The sequence below is a fragment of the Emydura macquarii genome, unplaced genomic scaffold, assembly GCF_026122565.2.
Source record: "Emydura macquarii macquarii isolate MOO-44397 ecotype Brisbane River unplaced genomic scaffold, CSIRO-AGI_Emac_v2 contig_1119, whole genome shotgun sequence".
In the NCBI taxonomy this organism is placed as follows: Eukaryota; Metazoa; Chordata; order Testudines; family Chelidae; genus Emydura; species Emydura macquarii.
Window position 1 is genome coordinate 97,210 of NW_027131256.1, and position 18,776 is coordinate 115,985.

Here is an 18,776-nt window from a genome sequence, read left to right on the forward strand (position 1 = left end):
AAGTTCCCCTGGTGCAATTTGGACTGGTGAATCACTGTCTCACGCCAATCCCCCACTCCCGGAGCCCGTCCTACTCTGCTCTGCTGTGAGAACCCCCACTCCCGGGCTGTTCATGCACAACCTCCAGCATGTAAGCAGCTCCCAGCTAAGTGAGGGAGTGCTTCTAGCCATCCACTCTCTGGATTACACAACAGAATGACCCCAGCCACTATACCCCCTGTCCCAGATGCAGCCCTAGGAACCTCCATTTTATAATGTTCAGTTATGCCCACCGAACAATATAAATTCATCAGTTTAACAAAGAAATTGATATGCACCAGCCTTGTTATTCCCAGTGATGTCTCCAACACACTTCAAAGCAAGCATTATCCCACTCCTAGACTGGTGTCCCCGGCTACAGTACTTTGTCCCCCCAACAAGTCCCACTTGGCTCAGTAGCTGCAGTTCTTTCCTCCAGGATCTTGTGACCAATAGTGAAAACAGTGACCCCAAACCGCTTTCTTAGAGTCTGGTTTAATCTGAACCGTGGGAGCACAGCGTAACGGGAGAAAAGGATTACAACAACAGAAAGCCCACATGCATCTATATCTTACCAAACCTTAAGTAGGCCTCACTTTCCCCAGATACCCCAGCCCCTGGAGACTGGGCTTCGGTCTGCTCTCAGCAGTCTCTGCCTCGCTCCCACAACCTCCTGACCCCACTGAAAGAGCTCCATGGAGCTAGCAAACTGAGCCAGTTCTTCCCCAGGCTCATTGCTTGTATGTTGTATCCCCAGTGTTGCCAACTCTCATGATTTTGTCATGGGTCTCATGATAATGATTGCTTTCCTTAAAGCCCCAGCTCCTGGAGTCAAGTGGACATGTGAGGATTTCAGCCTTCATTCTTAAAGAAAAAGTGGGGAACACAGAGCCTCCAGCATGGAGAGGGGGAGAATGGAAGACACTGGTTTGCTGGGTTGGGAAAGCATGGGAAGAGAGAAGGGGAGCACATAGAGACCCCACATGCGGGGCGATTGGGGAGAAATGGTATGAGGGAGGGGAACATGGGGGACATGCTGAGCCCTTGCTGTGTGGCAGATGGGCAGCAATGTGGGGCACAGACATGGGGTAAGAACTGGGGACCCTGGTCTGAGAGGAGGGAAGAACGGAGGACACCTGGAGCCCCAGGCACGAGGACAGGGTGTCCCTGAAAGAGGCAGACGGGGGGGTAGCACATAGGTGCTTGGTGGGGCGGCAGGGGAGAATGCAGGGAAGCATGGAGCCCTGGTGTGCGCAATGCGCTCAGCCTAAGGAAGCTACAGAACAGGCAACCCCCTACGATCTTAAAGCACTTGACAAATGTTAATGAGAGACGTCCCCTGTGAGTGTTCCTCATTGTACATGTGGAGAAATGAGGCACAGAAAGATTCAATGACTTGCCCAAAAAGCACACAGGAAGTGAGTGGCCAAGCTCAGAAGGGAATCCCTAGCATCCCAGTGCCCCCTCCTGCTCCCCACCCCTTGTCCTGGCCCATTCAGCTCCGTGTATTTCCCTGTTTCTCGGTCCCCTTCTTTCTTCTGAATTGCTGCAGCATTTTCTCCTCCTGGCCTTCCGATTGTGTGGAGGCCTGTGCTGCATTCAGGCCAGCAAAGTCCAACTCAGCCTGCTACAGAAAATTGTTTCCAAAAAGGGGGCCAGAGACTGAATTAGTCCAAACAACAAAGTCTGCTGATACCAGCCGTTTAGAGATAACGAGGGGTAAACAAGGGGAGAACAGAACCTGAAATGAATTAAATGATACGGGTGCGTTGGAAATTAGGCCTACTTGGCGGACAAAATAACGAGGGGCTGGGCTGGGCTGTCCACTTATCACCCCCTTTTGGGGTTCTTTCAAAAGAGACTTAGTGGGCAATCGAAACAGGGGGATGGGTGGACTGAAAGGAATGAGCTTTGCCATTCTGGCTGCCACCCCCTCTCCACCTTCTCCTGGGACCTCGGGAGCCACCATGCCCGTGTTGAGCTGTCATGGTCCTGATCCTGAAAGGTGTCCTGACCACACCAGGCCAGAGACAGGGAATCGATTACTTCACCACCCCAGGGACTTCAGCCAAGTCCTGAACACCTGTGACCCTTGGCTGCCTGCTGTCAATCCCTCCCTCCGATGTCCTTTTCCTTCCCCAATTTATTTTTTCTCTTTCCAGATGTAAGCACGGTCTGAGTGCCTGAGTGGCACTCCCCCAGCTCAGCCAGCTGAAGGGGGGGGCACTTTATTTGCATGGGCTTTGTATTTGCATGAGTACAATTAAGCATGATTGCACAGTATCTGCATGAACACACCTGGGTGCTGAGCATGACAGGAAATGGTCAGTTTGGCTGGTGCTGGGTTACAAATCACCGCAGGGGTAACGAAACGTTGTCCCCCTATTGTGTGAACAAGTGGCAGCAGAACTGGGTTTAGACTGTTCGGATTAAAAATTCACTCTCATCTACAGACAGCTCAACAAGAGAAGCATACGAATGTCCAAGCATGGTAGGAGGGGGAAGGGGTTTGTTGTTTATTGAGATGGCATGAGCTTCCTTAAAGGACTAACCTCAGGCATAGATTGACTATTCCCCCCCCCCCCCTGTTAAAAGGCAGAATTAATCATTCCTTTTAGAGTCTTTTGCTTTGTTAAAAGCAGGGACATTGCTCCCGCGTCAGAAGGTTTTCTCGTGAGCTGGATATCACTAAAGGAACTGGGAAACCTTGGCTGGCAGCCAGCAGAGAGAGCCTGGCAGGGCCTGCAGATGTGGGAGCCAGCAGCGGTCCATGACTGCAGAGGGCAGGAGAGCAGCAGTGGGGACTCGGTGAGGCCCGGAGGTGGCAGGAGCCTGCAGATGGTGGGTGACAGCAGCGGAGGTGGCCCCCAGGCAGTGGGAGCCAGCAGTGGTTGGGGCCTGCAGACGGCAGGAGACAGTGAAGTGGATCGGTCCAGCCCACATTCTGGACTGGCTGAGCCCCAAATGAGAGGTGGACACTGCAACTACAACGGTGGTAGGGCAGGGGAAGCGAGAAGGGAGAGGTGAAGGACATGCCCCATGTACTCTAGGGTGGGTTCAGCTCATTGTGTTAATGAATTCTGTTTCCAAAACCAGCGCTGTGTTACTTCCTTCCTGTTATTAAAAGGTTTACTTTCTACACTCAGAATCTGTGCTTGCGAGAGGGGAATATTGCCCTTTGGGGCACCAAGAGGACAGTGTGTGATTTCCCAGGTGACTGGGTGGGGGCTCGAGCCGGTTTGGAGTTGTATCATTGACAGGAACCCCTAGATATAGAACCCAGCCCTTGCTGCTGCCGGCTCTGCCTGGCAGAAGGGTGACACTATCACACTTGTTTGCCTTCTATTTACTAACAGGCTGGCTTAGCTGACCAAGACTCTCTCTTTCGCAACACTGCTGTGAGCACATGACCAGAAAGCAAGGTCTTAAACAGCCTGATGTCCATATCCATTTGTCAGGCTCTTGTCATGGCCAATAAGAGCACATGCCACGCCTGTTTCTCCAGTAGTGAAACTGCAAGTCAGAGTCAACACCACAGATGGAAACTGCAGTTTCTGTCTTTGCTGTTCTTTTCCGTCCCCTTTTGTGTGTGTTTGTCTTGTTTTGGCTTAAAGGAAACAGGATCAGACTTCAACAACCACAGCAAAAACGGCAGCTGCAGGCGACCCCTCTCAACAGTTTCTCTTTCCCCACAAAGGACAGATGTTGTTAAAATGAACGCCTTGTTTAGTACTTTACGTTTCAAGGTTTTAACTGCTTTCCCTTCTTTTTCTATATCTTTAATAAAAGGTTATGCAGAGTTGTAATGGTGGTTGTTGCCATGGAATTAAGCAGGCCGAGTTCTCTGTACGCAAAACCCCAAACAATGTTTAACTGGTCAGTGTTGTACAATGACCGGGCCAGGATAACATTTTTGATTCTCTGGGTCCATTTTATCCCATGAAAATTAACACAATGCTTCCCAGTACACATAGGAAACAATCTCTCTCCAACAAGGGCCCAGGGAAGAACTGAGGGATAGTGCTTGGCTGAAGTGGAGAGAAGAAGCTAAAGTTTCCTGGGGATAAAGAAATGTCTTTGTTTAATTTGGGGATCCCCATCTCCAGAGCTTCCAAAGCGTCAGTGTTTCCCAGATTCAACTGCGCAGAGCTGCTTCTGCTGAAGGACCCATCAAACATCAGACACCCAGGCTTCCAGCTAGCCCAGATCTGACTCTTCTGAGGACTTCCTGTGGCTTTTTCAACCAGAGCCCTTTCTAATAAAGAGGCCTAGTTCTGAGAGCAGGCCCTCAGGTGGGGTCTGTCCAAGGTTGAATGGAAAGGTAGTGTCCTATCCCTGTTCAGGGACGAGGCCTCCAGGACTCAAGGACCCAGACCTGAGCAGAGTATCCAGGTGGTGTCTCCCAAGAGCCATACAGAGAGGTGTTATCCCCTCCCTGCTCCAGGACATGAAGCCTCAGGGATTGAGGATCCCAGAGCAGAGCACAGTAACTCTGGTGAAGTCTCCTCAGAGCCACATAGAGAGGGACTAGTCCCTCACTACTCCAAAACAGGAATGGAGAATTCAGGACTGGGCGTAGCATGCTGGAAAGGAAGATGTCCGTGAGACATGTAAGACAAGTACATCTCTGGTGTAAGTCTGCTGGCCTCCCTAGACTTTGTGTGTGTTGCACGATGTGACTAAGTTTGAAAAGCTGTCCCTGAGGCAGCTGAATGTGAGAAGAATCCCTCCCCTCCGCTTGAATCCTAGATCTGGATCTATGAAACAACTACTTCTCCCTGAAAGTCGCTGCCACTGAGGATCCAGCCAGTACAGCTGTGGCTCACACAAAGGTCCCCGATGCAGCAGTGAGGTAGCATGAATCACAGCTTTATAAAAGGCCTATGGCTATTAGAATGGGAGTGAGGAGGGAGATGGGTCACGTTAGGTGGGAACCTGGGTCTAGTCTGAGAAGAAAGGAGATAGTACACACAGGGAGGTGATTTGGTGAGCCTTTAATGCAGTTAGATATTGCGAGTGATACAGAGAATACATGAATTGGAAGTCAGTGAGCCTCTGTTGTCCCAGTGAGGAGAAGGAGCAGCCCTCCTTCTGTTGGTTGGTCAGGCTCTGAACCTAGTCCTTGGAGACCAGCAATTACTCTCTATTGTCCCCACTGATGAGTCTGAGCCTCAGAATTATCATGTGGGTGGGGCATGGCCAGCTCCTCTCTGAAAACCAAGGAGTTGGAGCAGAGAACGTTATGGGAAAAAGTAAATGGGGGCCTCTTTACCCAGCATGCTCTCTGCTCTTGCTCCACCACTTCCAGTGGAGGAAGGAAGAGAGATGCCCCTCCCTGATGTAGTTACAATGGAATAGATAATCCATTGTACCTGACTCCCTACTCGGGCATAGCCGCAGTGGATTGGAATCAAAAGTCAGCCATTCACTCTTTGTGCAATGGACCAATCTGCTGGGGCACCTGACTCTCAGCATCTGGTGAGATATCAGTGCCCCAGGATGGGAAGGATCTATTCGTCTGATCCCTCTGCCTTCTCATTTCGGCTCATGGTCTCAATGATCCAGTCCCGGTAGCGCCCCACTCTGGTGTAAAGGCCATAGGTGCCACATCTCGGTCCCCAAGAGACCAGGCCACCCACATAGTACTGTGTATCATTGTGGGGATCTTGGATGGCATAGGCTCCACCACTGTCCCCGGAACAGCTGTCCTTGGTGCCATCCCCAGCACAGATCATGTTGTCAGTGAATTTGAAAGTGCTGGAATCAGCAGGGGGGATTGGCTTTACACTACGGCATTTTTCCATGTCCACCACAGGGACCATCGCCTTCATGAGATGGACGACTCTGGCTCGTTTCTCCGTCTTGCCCCAGCCAGCAATGTAGCCCGTTCTACCTTTCTCCAGCTCATACTCAGGGGAACTACCAGGAAGGCAGAGTGGTGAGATCTTGGGACCCATCTTCACAGGCTTTTTCAGCCTCAGCAATGCAATGTCATTATCAAAATTCGTCCGAGACTGTGGGTTTGCCATCTTCATCCAGCCAGGGTGAATGAACACTTCTTCTTCTTCTATCAGCTCTTTGGGCTCCTCCTTCTGGACTTCTTGGAGGATGTTGGTCACCCCAGCATACATGGTGGGCTTGTTGTTTAGATCATCCAGCACATGAGCTGCAGTGAGCACCCAGCGGTCAGAAATGAGTGCCCCAGCTCCCCGTGGATTTTGGAATAAGACCTGCCAGGGGAAGTTTCCTGGCTTAGCAGGGGAGCCCCCAAAAATTCTCTGCTGCTCCTGAATGGGTGTACTGGGGATCCCACAGACTAGAAGGGAAAGAAAAAGGGAGAGACACAATGAGAGAATTACCACTTGCTAGTAGGGGAGCTGTCTGTGCATCACTAAAAATCACATAGTCCCCTCTCTCCTGTCTCCTTGACATCATCTCTGGTTCAGAGTAACCTCTTTCCAGGACAGTTCTATATCAAATAATTTGCATCCAAAGTTTACAGAAAAGAAAAACTAAGGAATAGGACTGTCAAATGATTTTAAAAAATAATTGCAATTAATTGCAAGATAAATAAAACAGTTGTGATTAATTGCAGTGTTAATAATAGAATACCAATTTAAATTTATTATAAATATTTGTAGGTGTTTTTCTACTTTTTCAAATATATTGATGTCAATTACAACACAGAATACAAAGTGTGCAGTACTCACTTTATATTTTTATTACAAATATTTGCACTGTAAAAAAATAAACAAAACAAAATGGTATTTTTCAATTCATTGCATACAAGTACTGTAGTGCAATCTCTTTATAGTGAAAGTGCAACTTACAAACGTAGAATTATTTTTGTTATATAACTGCACTCAAAAACAAAACAATGTAAAACTTTAAAGCCTACAAGTCCACTCAGTCCTGCTTCTTGTTCAACCACTTGCTAAGACAAACAAGTTTGTTTACATTTACGGGAGAGAATGCTGCCCCCTTCTTATTTACAATGTCACCTGAAAATGAGAATACGCGTTTGCGTGGCACTGATGTAATATAAAGTGAGCACTGTACACTTTGTATTCTGCATTGTAATTGAAATCAACATATATGAAAAATCAACATATTTGAAAATGTAGAAAATCATCCAAAAATGTATAGTAAATTTAAATTGGTATTCTATTATTGTTTAACAGTATGATTAAAACTGCAATTAATTGCAACTATTTTTTTAATCTAGTCAATTTGTTTTGCATTAATCGCTTGAGTTAACTGACAGCCCTACTAAGGAAATTCTGAAACAAGAAGTTTGTTAACTTCAACGAAGTATAAAAATGCCCATCTTCAAATTGTTTGCATTGTCGTTGAAGAAGAGCTTTCTGTAGCTTGAAAGTTTGAACCTTCCTTCCACCAACAGAAATTGATCCAATAAAAGATATTACCTCGCCTATCTTGTCTCTTATGCATCATCAAATTCTAATTTAAGAAGTCAAGAAATTCACAGTTAAAGTCACCCAGATAGGCTCAGTTCTGCCTTTGTATCACTGCCAAACTCCTATCTTCCATCCACTGTACACCTCATGCTTGTTTTGCAATATATTCCCTTAAAATAAAGGATTTCTTTTTGAACGAGCGTATGGTAAAGGCCTTAGAAAGAATTAAATCAGACAAACCCACTCTTTTGGAGAATTTATACATGGATTCTGGATAGTATGAAGTATAATGCATTGCTTTTACACACATTTGTCTTTGATCTTTTGCCATCACACTCTTCTCTGCTGTTGGTATGTAAATCCTATAGTGTTGGGGCATTGGTTAGGAGGGTCACAGGCCATGAGTCTCATGGATGCTGTGAAGCTGTGTGTTCTTTGAGGACAAAGTTGGCTGTGAGATTCTGCTTATTCAGTGATAATGAAAGGGCCTACACGACACTAAGGCCGCTCACATTACCATATTCTGTGAAGTCTGTGACTTTCCATCTTTTGTGGGTCTTATTCTATTAAAGTTAATGTCCCTGGTTTAGATTGTTAGGTTATACAATTGCCAGGCTTCAGTTTCAACCTTTACTGTAACTTAATTCATTGTTTTGTCATGGAATTTCCTTAGTTTTATTTTTAAAACATGTTTCAGGAATTGCTCTTTGACAAGAGTCTATGCAGACATTTCAAGGTTCATACCACAGGGTGGGCTGGCCCTTTAAGGGGAGCTGGCTCAGCCCCACCGGTGCCTAGTTATCCACCACCCGTATGATGAGTTTGAGCTTGGTCTGGTGATTGGGTCAGGTGACCAGGCATCATATACCTGTAGCCACGAGTTGGTGCTTCCTATCAGAGGGAGCCTGCCTGCTGAATGAGTCACAGGTGAGAGACCTACAGGAGACCCAGAGAGCACTGGGGAAGAAGCTCTCCATACTAGCTAGACAGAAAGGCCCGTCCAGAGCTAATTGCAGTAAGGGACAGGAGCAAATCCCCCCTTAAGGGGAAATTAGAGGCACTGAGAAAGGATATTCAAGGTAGTCTGGCCAGGGTAGTGTGGATGAGTGTTGAAAAGAGTTAACACCTATGCTTTCTTAGGGGTCCAGGCTGGGCTTTCCAGCAAAGGTGGGAAGAAGACCCGGTCTATTGCCCTGCTCCAACAGCGCATAATGGACTGTTGAGCCCAAGAGGGGGCTACAAGAGAAGCTACAGCCAAGAGAGAGTGAAAAGTTTATGTGGCCTGCTGACGATGCACCTGATAAACTGGGGAAGACCCAGCGTGAGGCTGCTGGGCAACTGCTTTGTGTTTTAGACTTCTTTTGTTTATCTGCTGGAAGGGGACGAACTTTAATTTGTCTGAAGAGCTAAAACATGAGAACCAGCATATCCAAGAGTAGGACAAATTGAGGCAGCAGCAGGGTCCAGTACTGGGTGAGGTGAGACCCTGTTCTGGGTCACCAGGTGACCAGTATAGTTTATGTACGTCCCAGTTTCCTTCTGCTGCCCCTCTAATCTTTCTCAGGAATCCACAGATCTCAGAAATGCCCTGTCTAAGGTAATTTAAATTGCCCAGTCCAATTCTACTCTGGAAAAGGAACCAGCAAATTTTCAGGCAGATTGGTTCAGCTTTCTTTAAATTAGAGAGAAATGGTGGAGAGGAAACTGTCTGGTCTTTAATGATGATTGGGTCTCCACAAAACACACACACACACACACACACACACAGAGAGAACATGTACACATAGACAAAGTTCTTTGTGATACCTGGGACACATGCTGGAAGTGTTGTTCCCATCTCTTTGTTGACCCACTTTCCACTGGCTGAACAATGATAAACCCCTTGGAAAACACAGAAGCATAGAAAGGATTTCAGTACAAAACACTATGAGAATGTGACCAACGACTCTGGGGAATTGGTTTTCATAGATTCTATGGCCAGAAGGGACTACCATGATCACCTAGTCTGATCTCCTGCAAAACACAGGCCAGAGGACTTCCCTTAATTTATTAATTCTTGTGTGAGCTAAAGCAGATCTTTTAGAAAAACATCCAATCTTGATTTTAAAATTGCCAGTTCTGAATAATCCACAACAACTCCTGGTCAGTTGTTCCAATGGGTTAGTTACCTGCCCTGTTAAAACTTTGCCTTATTTCCAGTCTGAATTTGTTTAGCTCCAACTTCCAGCCACTGGATCAGGTTATATCTTTGTACACGAGACTGAGAAGTCTATTATCAAGGTTCTTACAGAGTCACCCCTTAACCTTCTTTTTGTTAAATTAAATAGGTTGATCTCCTTGAGTCTCTCACTATAATGCAGGTTTTCCAACCTTTTAATCTTTCTCATGGCTCTTCTCTGATCCCCCTCCAATTTATCAAGATCTTTCATGAATTATGGACACAGAACTGAACCCAGTGTTCCAGGAGTGGCCACACCGATGCCGAATACAGAAATAATATAATGTTTCTGCAGCTACTTAATATTCCTGTTTACATACCCAAGGATCACATTAGCCCTTTTGGCCACAACATCAGACTGGGAGTTCACAATTATCCACCATGACCCCCGAGTCTTTCCCAGGGTCACAGCTTTCTAGGCTACAGTCCCCCGTCCTACAAACATGGCCTACGTTCTTTGTTTCTAGATGCGTACTGAAAGAAAATAATTGTTTGCTTGACCACAGTTACTCCATTTTAGTTGTTTTTAGTGTTCTACTTTCTGTTGAAATCACCCACCCCCTCCTCTTTTCTTTGTTTATGGTGCTTATCTCTGCCAAGGTCAGAGAGAAAGATTAACAGGAGAAATAAGGAGTCAGCCTGTAGTAGTTTTTCCTTTCTCTTCAGTCTTGGGAAATAGACCAGACAATTTTGATAGATAAGTTGAAATCTTCTGCCCTTATCTTTTATGTTATGCATAATCATTATAATTAGAAAATGTAAAAAATGTAAGCCAATAGCAATATAATAATAATTTAAGTATACCAATAAGCATTAAAAATGTATGCATATGTAATTTCTTTGTCTATGTTTGTATAAATATGCAAAAGAGCATGCCTTCGAGGTCTCACCCTGACTACTTGCTGGGAAGTGTCCAACCTCTGCAGAAATAAAACTTAAAGACTGCCCAACTACCTGCGTAGATCTCTTTTCTATCTGGTGCAGGGCTAACAAACCTCATTTAAAATCTTTTTCCAACAGTACGTTTACATTTGGCTGTATTAAAATGCAAATTGTTTGCTGTTTACCTACCAAGCCAGGTCACTCTGTATCCGTGATCTGTCCTTTTCATTATTTACCACTGCCCAAATGTTTGTGTCATCAGCAAACTTTGCCTGTGACAATTTTATGTTTTCTTCCCGCTCATTGATAAAACCTTAAAAAACCTAGGGCCAAGAACCAACACCTGTGGATCCCCACTGGAAACACTCCTGCTCTATGACGATTCCCCATTTACAATTACATTTTGAGCCCTATCAGTTAGCCAGTTTTTAATCTAGTTAACGTGTGGGAAGGGAGGGATTACTGTGTAAAAGTGATGAGCCAGTCTCCGTATTCCCAGAGTGAGTACAGCTCCCCATCACACAGACACAGAACCTGGGCAGGGAGCACGGTCTCTGGCCCATTCTATCCTTGACCTCTCTGTTGAAGCTGCCAGTGACAGAGGCTATTGGTGCCAGTTGTGATGGGGGGCACCCGGGTACGAGGCTGGGCGCTCACTAGCACAGTTCAAACAGACCGCCAAACTCAGACACCATGGCAGTGGCCATTTAACAGCACCATTGGCCACAAGCCCACCAATGAGGGGATTTTATCTGGGCAAGGCTGGGACACACTAACCACTACAGTCTTCTCTAGAACGATAACCCCAGCTTTAGCCCTGAGGGGATCTTACTGGGGGCAGTCAGAATACAGCAATTGGACAATGCTCTTCCTCGGGCCTTTCATCAAAGGCAGATGCTACAGTGGCTGGGGAAACGCCTACCGTCCCCTCTGGTTTCCAGGGTATAATAAGGCTCTTCGCAGCTATAGCGGATAACGGCTCCATACTGAGTCTCCTCGAAACCCGACTGGTAGCGGGCCATGCCATTGGGAATAGTTTCAGGGCCCCCACAGTCCACAGCTGCAGAGAAAATCAGAAAGGATGGTTATCACAGGGGGCTCTCCACCCAACAGTCCATTTCGACTGGGTGCCAAGGAGCCACTGCAGCTCCTCATTCATCGCTGCTCATCCATCCTCTCCTGCAGCCAGTAGGCACACTCGGGTCCCATTCCTCAGCCCCCTGCGGATCACCCATTCCCCCTGATCTAAGGCCAGATGGGAACTAGTGGCCTAATGGTGACAGGCCCATATCCCATTTCCGGATCGCCTACAGCCACACAGGGAAGGGACACTTACGGACACATTCGAGATGCGAGTTGCTCCATTCTCCATTGCTCTGGCAACTGGAGTGAAAGCCTGCTTGGCTGTCTTGCGCCTGAGCAAAAGAAGAATGTGTGTCAGTTACGGCCTGAGGAATGTACGCGAAGTGAACTCTCCAGTGGAGGGATTTCACTGAGACAGTCTCACAGTGATGCAGGGGTATCTGCAAAGCAGTCAGGTACGGAGGGAGGCAGCGTACTCGGCTAGACAGGGCTATTGGTCTGGCCTGGTCTGGAGTGGGGCGGAAGGTGTGACATTGGGCTAAACAGGCCCAACGGTCTGATTCAGCAGTAGCAATTTCCTGCTTCAAGACTAGTGAGGGCATCCAGAGCACTGCAGAGCGACTGGGAACGGGGTCCCCACATTTTCAAGTGCGTCTGTGCTGAAATTGGCACATGACATATTCCCTCCAGGTCAGGTTTTTAGGAAGTGGCCTTCAGCTTCCTTGGTGGGGAGGGAGGAAGGAGAAGGTGCTTTAGAGTGGCTGGGAGAGAGACTTAGAAATTGACAGGGCTCTCAGGAGATCTGAGGGGAAGGGAATGTAGGACTCCAAGGCAGGGCTGGATGGGCAGCTTACCGTCACAACCTCATAACCTTCTATACAGGTCACCGTCACATAGTCCTTAAAGATGTAGTTGTCCTTCAGGGGGTCAAGAACAGAGTTTGGGGTGACACTCTGGGGACAGGGTATTGCTTTGGGGAGGAAAGAAGATTTCAGTGACTGATTGGTTTGAGACTCTCTCTCTCTCTTTTCCCACCTTTCTCCCTTTGACTCCCAGCCAGTAACCACCCTTTCACCCAAGCAACAGGCATCCACTTAGCCAAACCATCTCTCTATCCTCTCTGTCCCACAGCAGCAAAATGAGTATTTTCCCGGGGTATTTACTCACGGTCCCCATAGTAGCGCATTTTCCAGCCTTTCTTTTGTGCTGTTCTGTCTGTTTGGAAGATAATATCAAGACGGTTGCTCCTGGTTTTAATTACTGGAGGCCCTGGGAATCTGCTGCCACAGTAAGGACCAAAATGTTGTTTTCCAGCTATGAACTGGGAAAATAACAAACAAGAAGTAATGACAAATTGGAAGAGAAGAGGAGGAGACAAAGTGAAAGAGCCAGAGTCAACAAAAGGGAGTTGGGAATCTTTACAGGGAAATATAGGTGGGATTAAGGTGGAGCAGGGAGAGGGGACCCTGTGTGTGAAGGGAGGGGACTCTCTAGGGAAGACATGGTGGGGATTAGAGGTGAGAAGGGTAAGGGGGACCCCAGTCATCGAGCTATCCGGTCTGTACCCCAGCACCTACTGTTAAGCTGTCTTGGCAGTTCCCTTCTGAGTCGGCTGGTTCCACATCAAAGTCCCTATCCTGGATGTTCAGCACCACGCGGTAGCCCGGCTCCAGGACCACACGATATTCACAGCGTGAACTCTCGGGGTACAGGTTGGGGTAGTTGGGGCTGGAGATTTCCCCTGACAGCTCAGTGAATACATTCCCACTGCAGTTCACTAGGGTGGAGAGAGGAACATGGACTGGCTGGTCAGGAAGGGCGATGGCAGGAGAGCCCCCACCTTCCAATCCACTTCCAGTCTCCTGTCACCTGCATTAACCATGTCAAGACAGTGCATCAGCCAGAAATGAGAACCTGTCTCTCCCGTGGTGGGCCAGGAGAGGATTGTTCTCCCAGCCACTTTCTGGGGACCCTGCTTCCTAGTGTCCTGAGCAGTGGTGCTCCGGGTCCTTCCTTGTGGGAGACAGCTGCACAGACTCCTCCAGCATGGGGGACGGCTCCGGAGCAGCTGTCCTTTGGTTCAATCTCACCCCCGTTTCCCCTAGTTCTCTCCCTTCAGCCTCCCACAAACAATCCCCCTTCATCTGTGATTTGTGCCCCTCACACACTTGCAGATAGTGCTTGTGTTACACAGCCAATAATGGCTTTGGCTGGCTGGCTGGATTTAATTCTTTGGATATACCCCTCTGATTCCCTGTGCATTTCAGGCTCCCCTCTGAGTTCCCTCAGTTTGTCCCTCTTTTTCCACAGTTAAAGATCCCATTTCTGCCTACAGTGCCCCAGGTGGGGGTCTTTATGGAGAAGGACTCTCCCCTCTCTGCGCTGTGGTGTGAGGCCTCTGGGACTGAGAGTCCCACAGTTGAGCACAGTATCTCAGTGGGATCTTCTCAGGCCGGTACTGATACTTCCCTGCTCCAGGGTACCTCCATTTATGCAACCCCCAAAATTGCAGTGGCCTCTCTGGAAGCCAAAATTCTTTGCAAACTTCTGATTTACTGTACTCTTTAGTTCTTTACTGCCTTCCACTGCTTAGAGCTATTTCCCCATGTACATTAGCTACCCAGATGGTGAATCATTTTGCTATTCCTATTCTATATCCCATAGGTTTAATTTCCTGTCCTCCCAGTTTATTGCAGCTTCTTCCAATATGCCCATTTCCCATGTGCCCTGTGCATTTCCTTAGCAGCAGACCACCGATGGAGAAGTCCCTCCCAGTTCAGGGTCAGTGGCGCATCTGCCGCCTCCTGCTGTTGGGGGTAGCGTGTGTGAGGCTCTTACCTCCACAGTTCTTCTGATCGTCATGCAGAAAGTAATCCGGGGGGCAGGAGCAGTAGTAACCACCAACGTAGTTATTGCAAAAGTGGCTGCAGGGCTCGTCCATGAAATCCGTGCACTCATTCACATCTGCCAGGGGAAAAGGGAGACCAGAGTGAGCTGAGCAGGAGCGAGGAGACTGAGGAAGAAGGCAGGTGAGGAAGTGGGGTAAACGGGCCTGGATGCCGAGGAGGGGAGGTCTCTAGAGTAGAAGCACTGAAGCAGGATGCGGCGAAGATGCTCACTCTGCTGGGGTCTCGCCCTGTTGGGCAGAAGAGCTTGCTGCCCAAGCAAATCCCTCCTGCCAGTCCCTGGGCACTGCCGTGTGGAAGCTCACATCCACAGGGCGCTCCAGAGACTAAGAGGAGGCAGGCCCGGTCTTACCTATGGCAGTATAGTAGGCAGCAAAGCCAGTGTAACGCTCCTCATTGGAAAAGTCCGACTGGAAAGTCACAGTCAGGGTGTTATAAGGGACATAGAATTCCTTCAGGACCGGGGAACCGGGGATGCTGCTGGTCTTTCGTCCACAGAGCAGGCCCTCGACGTGATCATTGGACAGGATCTGCAGAGGGACCGACAGAGAGGTCTTACCTCACTAGACAAATGTGTTGTGGTTATCAACATTTGGGCCCCTTGGCACAACAGCAACACCCCCCAGGCCTACACCCCAGCGCCGTGAGCATCTCGCTATCGTGCAGCCACTTACGCGGCGGCGTTTATGGTTGTTCAGAGGTTCACTTCCAGCCATTTCAAGCGTAAGTGTTTGGGTGCCAGGGTGACAGCCAGTGGCCCGCGTAGCTAAAATAGCCCTCCCACAATCAGGGCTCGCTGGCTGAGGACGTGACTGGAAGGGGACATGGGTGGCGGCTGGGAGGCATTTCTGATGGCGACAACGTGGGGGACGGTTGGAAGGGAAATGGGGAGTGGGGTGAGAGCGGGCAGTGAGCTGGCAAACAGCAGAAGGCTCAATGGCTGCGGCAGCCGTGAATGGCGCTGGTGGCTCTGCTTTTAACCCTGTAGTGAGAACAGGTGACCAGAGGGCACTGAAACTGGATTGGTTCAGAACAGCACTAGTGTGGATGCCGGGCAAAGCTCGCACTGATTCAGCCATGGCGGGGGTAGATGCACTGAATCATTTGTGCCTCGATCGGTTCGGCATCAGGAGGGGCCGTTAGCTCCCCTATTCCAGGCCTGGGCTCCCATAAACAGCTCTGCCGATGAGCTTCCATCCTCCCCCAGCCCCTCCTGCCCTTCTAATCTAGGCTCTGCACACTGAGCTCTGCTGCTCCCCAGGCCTGCCCACGGTCCCCTCTGTTCCCTGGATGGGGGGATGGGGTACTGTACCTTTACGAAGTCATACTCGCAGTTCTGGGATGGCTCTATGTCTAGGTGTGTGAAATACAGGCGGATGCCATACCCTGGGGGGACACTGATTTCCCAGGACTCCTGCACGTCATTGGGGTACATCTGAGGGTAATTAGGGGACAGGATCTCGCCGTACAGGGGGGCCGCATCCGCGCAAGCCAAGAGGCAGCAGAGGATGAGCCACCTGAGAGAGGGGAGAAGAAGGCAATGTCACAGGCCTGCTCTATGTCTGGTTATGTGTAACTAGTTAATAGCACAGTGCCCGCTCTCAGGGTGAAGATGCAGCACAGTTCCTGAGTTTGCAGTAACAATCAGACTTGCTGTTGTACACTGAAAACAGTTCCCACCTGCAGCTCTTCACATGCAGCTCTTACCAGGTGAGACATGGCCACAGATTCCAGGCCCTGCCCCGGCCTCCCACTTCCTAGGTGCTGGAAGCGCTACAGGAGCTGGGTCCAGCACCGCCTGGGGTTAGTCTTTGCAGGGGAGCTAGGTCCCATTCCCTGTCCCCATCCCTCATTCCCTGGGGGCTGGGAGAGCTGCAGGTAAATCCAGGCTCCAGAGTTGATGCAAGACTCAAGGAGAGCCACATCGTTCCTTAAATCATTAATACGCCAAAGCTCCCCTTCTACGCCCAGTAACTCACCCCATCTGCGAAAGTTCCATCCCGGGTCCTTCCCGAATAGCCTCCGCTTCTGGACTTTGGAGTTATGGGACTGGGACAAAAACAACAGCATCGGTCAGTGTTTTCTCTGTGTGTGTGTGTGTGCAGCTGGTGGGCAGGACAAACGCCTCAATGTGAACTCATTGGGAACGTGCCAAAGCAACTTTAGTTCCCGTGCCTGGAAAGGAATGTACATCTCATCCAGACAACAGCACCTCCCGCTCTAGCGCACCCCGGGCACGGGGTCAGTACGGACTCAGAGGGGAGAGCACCCCAATGGGACACACACACACCCCCAGTAACACAGCATCCTCAAGTACCAGGCTGGGGTATTCAGCTCAGTACCGATGCAAGGCAGAAAGTGCTGCCCCCTGAGTCACCCACCCTGCTCTGCACAGCACACAGTCCCCTCGTGCTATGCTGGGGTCTAGGGACAGCGCCCCTACTGCTTTCTGCTCTACCACACCGATTGACCTCTTCTGCCCCAGGCAATAGCACTGGGGGATGTTGTCCATGCCCATTTCTGGCGGTAGTTTGGGAGATTTTACCTTCTCTCTCCGTCTTTGCCTCTGTTTCTCTCTCCCTGTCCCGTCACTTTTTTCTGCCTCCAGACCACATCCAAGCCAGTGATGTGGGGATTGAAAGGGAAGGGTTTGAGCCTTTACTCACAGTGCTGTAGCACCCTCTGCCTGTGGAAAGTGGCTTCCCTGCCTCTCCTGCTCAGATAAGGCTCTTTTGCTTCCTAGACTCCCACCAAGAGGGGAATTTCCAGAGCCTGTTGCACAATGCCCTTGGCTGAGTCCCTGGGGTGGGAGCATGTGGATCTGGGCTGGGTTAGCACATGCTGGTTTTCGGGGAAATCAGGTGACTTTTGGGAAAAGGGAGGAAAAGCGAAATTCCAGCTGGAAGGAATCAATCTCTGACTGCCCCCACCCCCCCCCCCACACACACACATACATACACACACACACACACACACTCCCAACTCCCAGGAGACTGGCAGTGAAGGTCAGAGGATTTGGAGAAGGAGGAGCCCAGATAAGAAGTCGTCCATAAAGGCTTTAAGTGTTAAGAAAAGGTGCTGGCTCCTCAGCTCCAGGCAGTGGCAGGGCAGACCCCACAACCACACGGCCCCTGCTAACGCGCCTCATCCTTCCTTTCTAAGGGGAAAGGAGATTCCGTTTCTGCGGCCCATTCGCTCCTGGGTCTCTCTGCTTGAGGCTGCCAGCGAGGTGCATGTTAGTGTCAGTTGTGCTGCTGTTTTTGTGATGTGACCCCTTACCGTGTTCGGAAGTGGGCTGAGAGCCCACGAACTTGTGCCAGATGAACCCACCAGTTGACCATGAGATTCGATGTAGGGCCATCATCCCAGTCAACCTGGGCCATGTTAGAACTGGGTCCTAGAGAAGTTTCTTATTCTAGTCCCAGACATTCCCCCTAAACCACCCAGCATCCCATTACTTGAGACCAGATTGGAGCCTGTGTCCTTGGGGTGAAAGGATCCATATTGCCTTGCTCGACCCCTCCTCCCAGCCCTGAGCCAGCCAAACCTCCCAGCCTGGCGCTGGATTGCCAAGGATGCCAGTACAGGTTCCAACTCCCATTCCTACCCTTCGCCAGGAAGCACTGCACAGCTGAGGGCTTCACTCACCGTGGCTGAGGTTCAGAGGGACATGGCTAATGTGCTAGCTACACCCCACATAAACCCCACCTGTTTTCTAGCGTGGATGCCGGGTAACACCTGAAGCTTGATTTTAGCTGCCTGAGGTGTAGCCTAAGCAAGATACAAGTGTTCTTCGCATGGCTGCAGACGTGCATTCCACTTAGCCGTGTACACGTCCAGGGCACTGGAGCGGGAGAGTTTTCTGCCACAGGACCTGTCAGGGCGGCACATGTGTCCTGTGCATCCTCAGGGCCCCTGCCGAGGCTGTACATGGGCAGCACCACCCCAAACCTCTCAGTTCCTTCTCAGCACCCAGGGCCTGAGCTGGAGCTCCCCAGGAGGCTCACCGCACGGTTCTTTTCTCTACGTAGCCAGTGACTTCAGCTCTTTCCCTTGTGTGTAAATAGCTAATTAGCAGCGAGTCGCAGTGGTTAGGCTTCCTTTGTTATTCCAGCGTATGGGGTGCCTCTCCCAAATAAAGACCCCTCCACACAGTGTTGCCTTGTGTCTCAGTGAGGGGCACATTAAAGAGGGGTGCAGTATCTGCCGCTCCTTCAAGAAAAGGACAGCGGTTGGCAGAGATCTGTGTCT

The 18,776-nt window shown here is 49.5% G+C and overlaps 1 protein-coding gene across 1 annotated transcript; it reads right to left on the reverse strand.

Moving 5' to 3' along the window:
• Window positions 1-5,001: 5,001 nt before the first annotated feature.
• C1S (complement C1s) lies at window positions 5,002-17,152 on the reverse strand. The gene is made up of 12 exons (XM_067545887.1): window positions 17,071-17,152; window positions 16,505-16,574; window positions 15,838-16,042; window positions 14,878-15,055; window positions 14,458-14,583; window positions 13,197-13,396; window positions 12,787-12,940; window positions 12,474-12,589; window positions 11,873-11,951; window positions 11,459-11,596; window positions 9,243-9,317; window positions 5,002-6,334 (listed from the first exon to the last, which is right to left on the reverse strand). The coding sequence occupies exons 2-12, from the start codon at window positions 16,522-16,524 to the stop codon at window positions 5,529-5,531; spliced, it is 2,097 nt and encodes a 698-aa protein (XP_067401988.1). The 5' UTR covers window positions 16,525-16,574; window positions 17,071-17,152; the 3' UTR covers window positions 5,002-5,528.
• Between the last annotated feature and the right edge of the window lie 1,624 nt (window positions 17,153-18,776).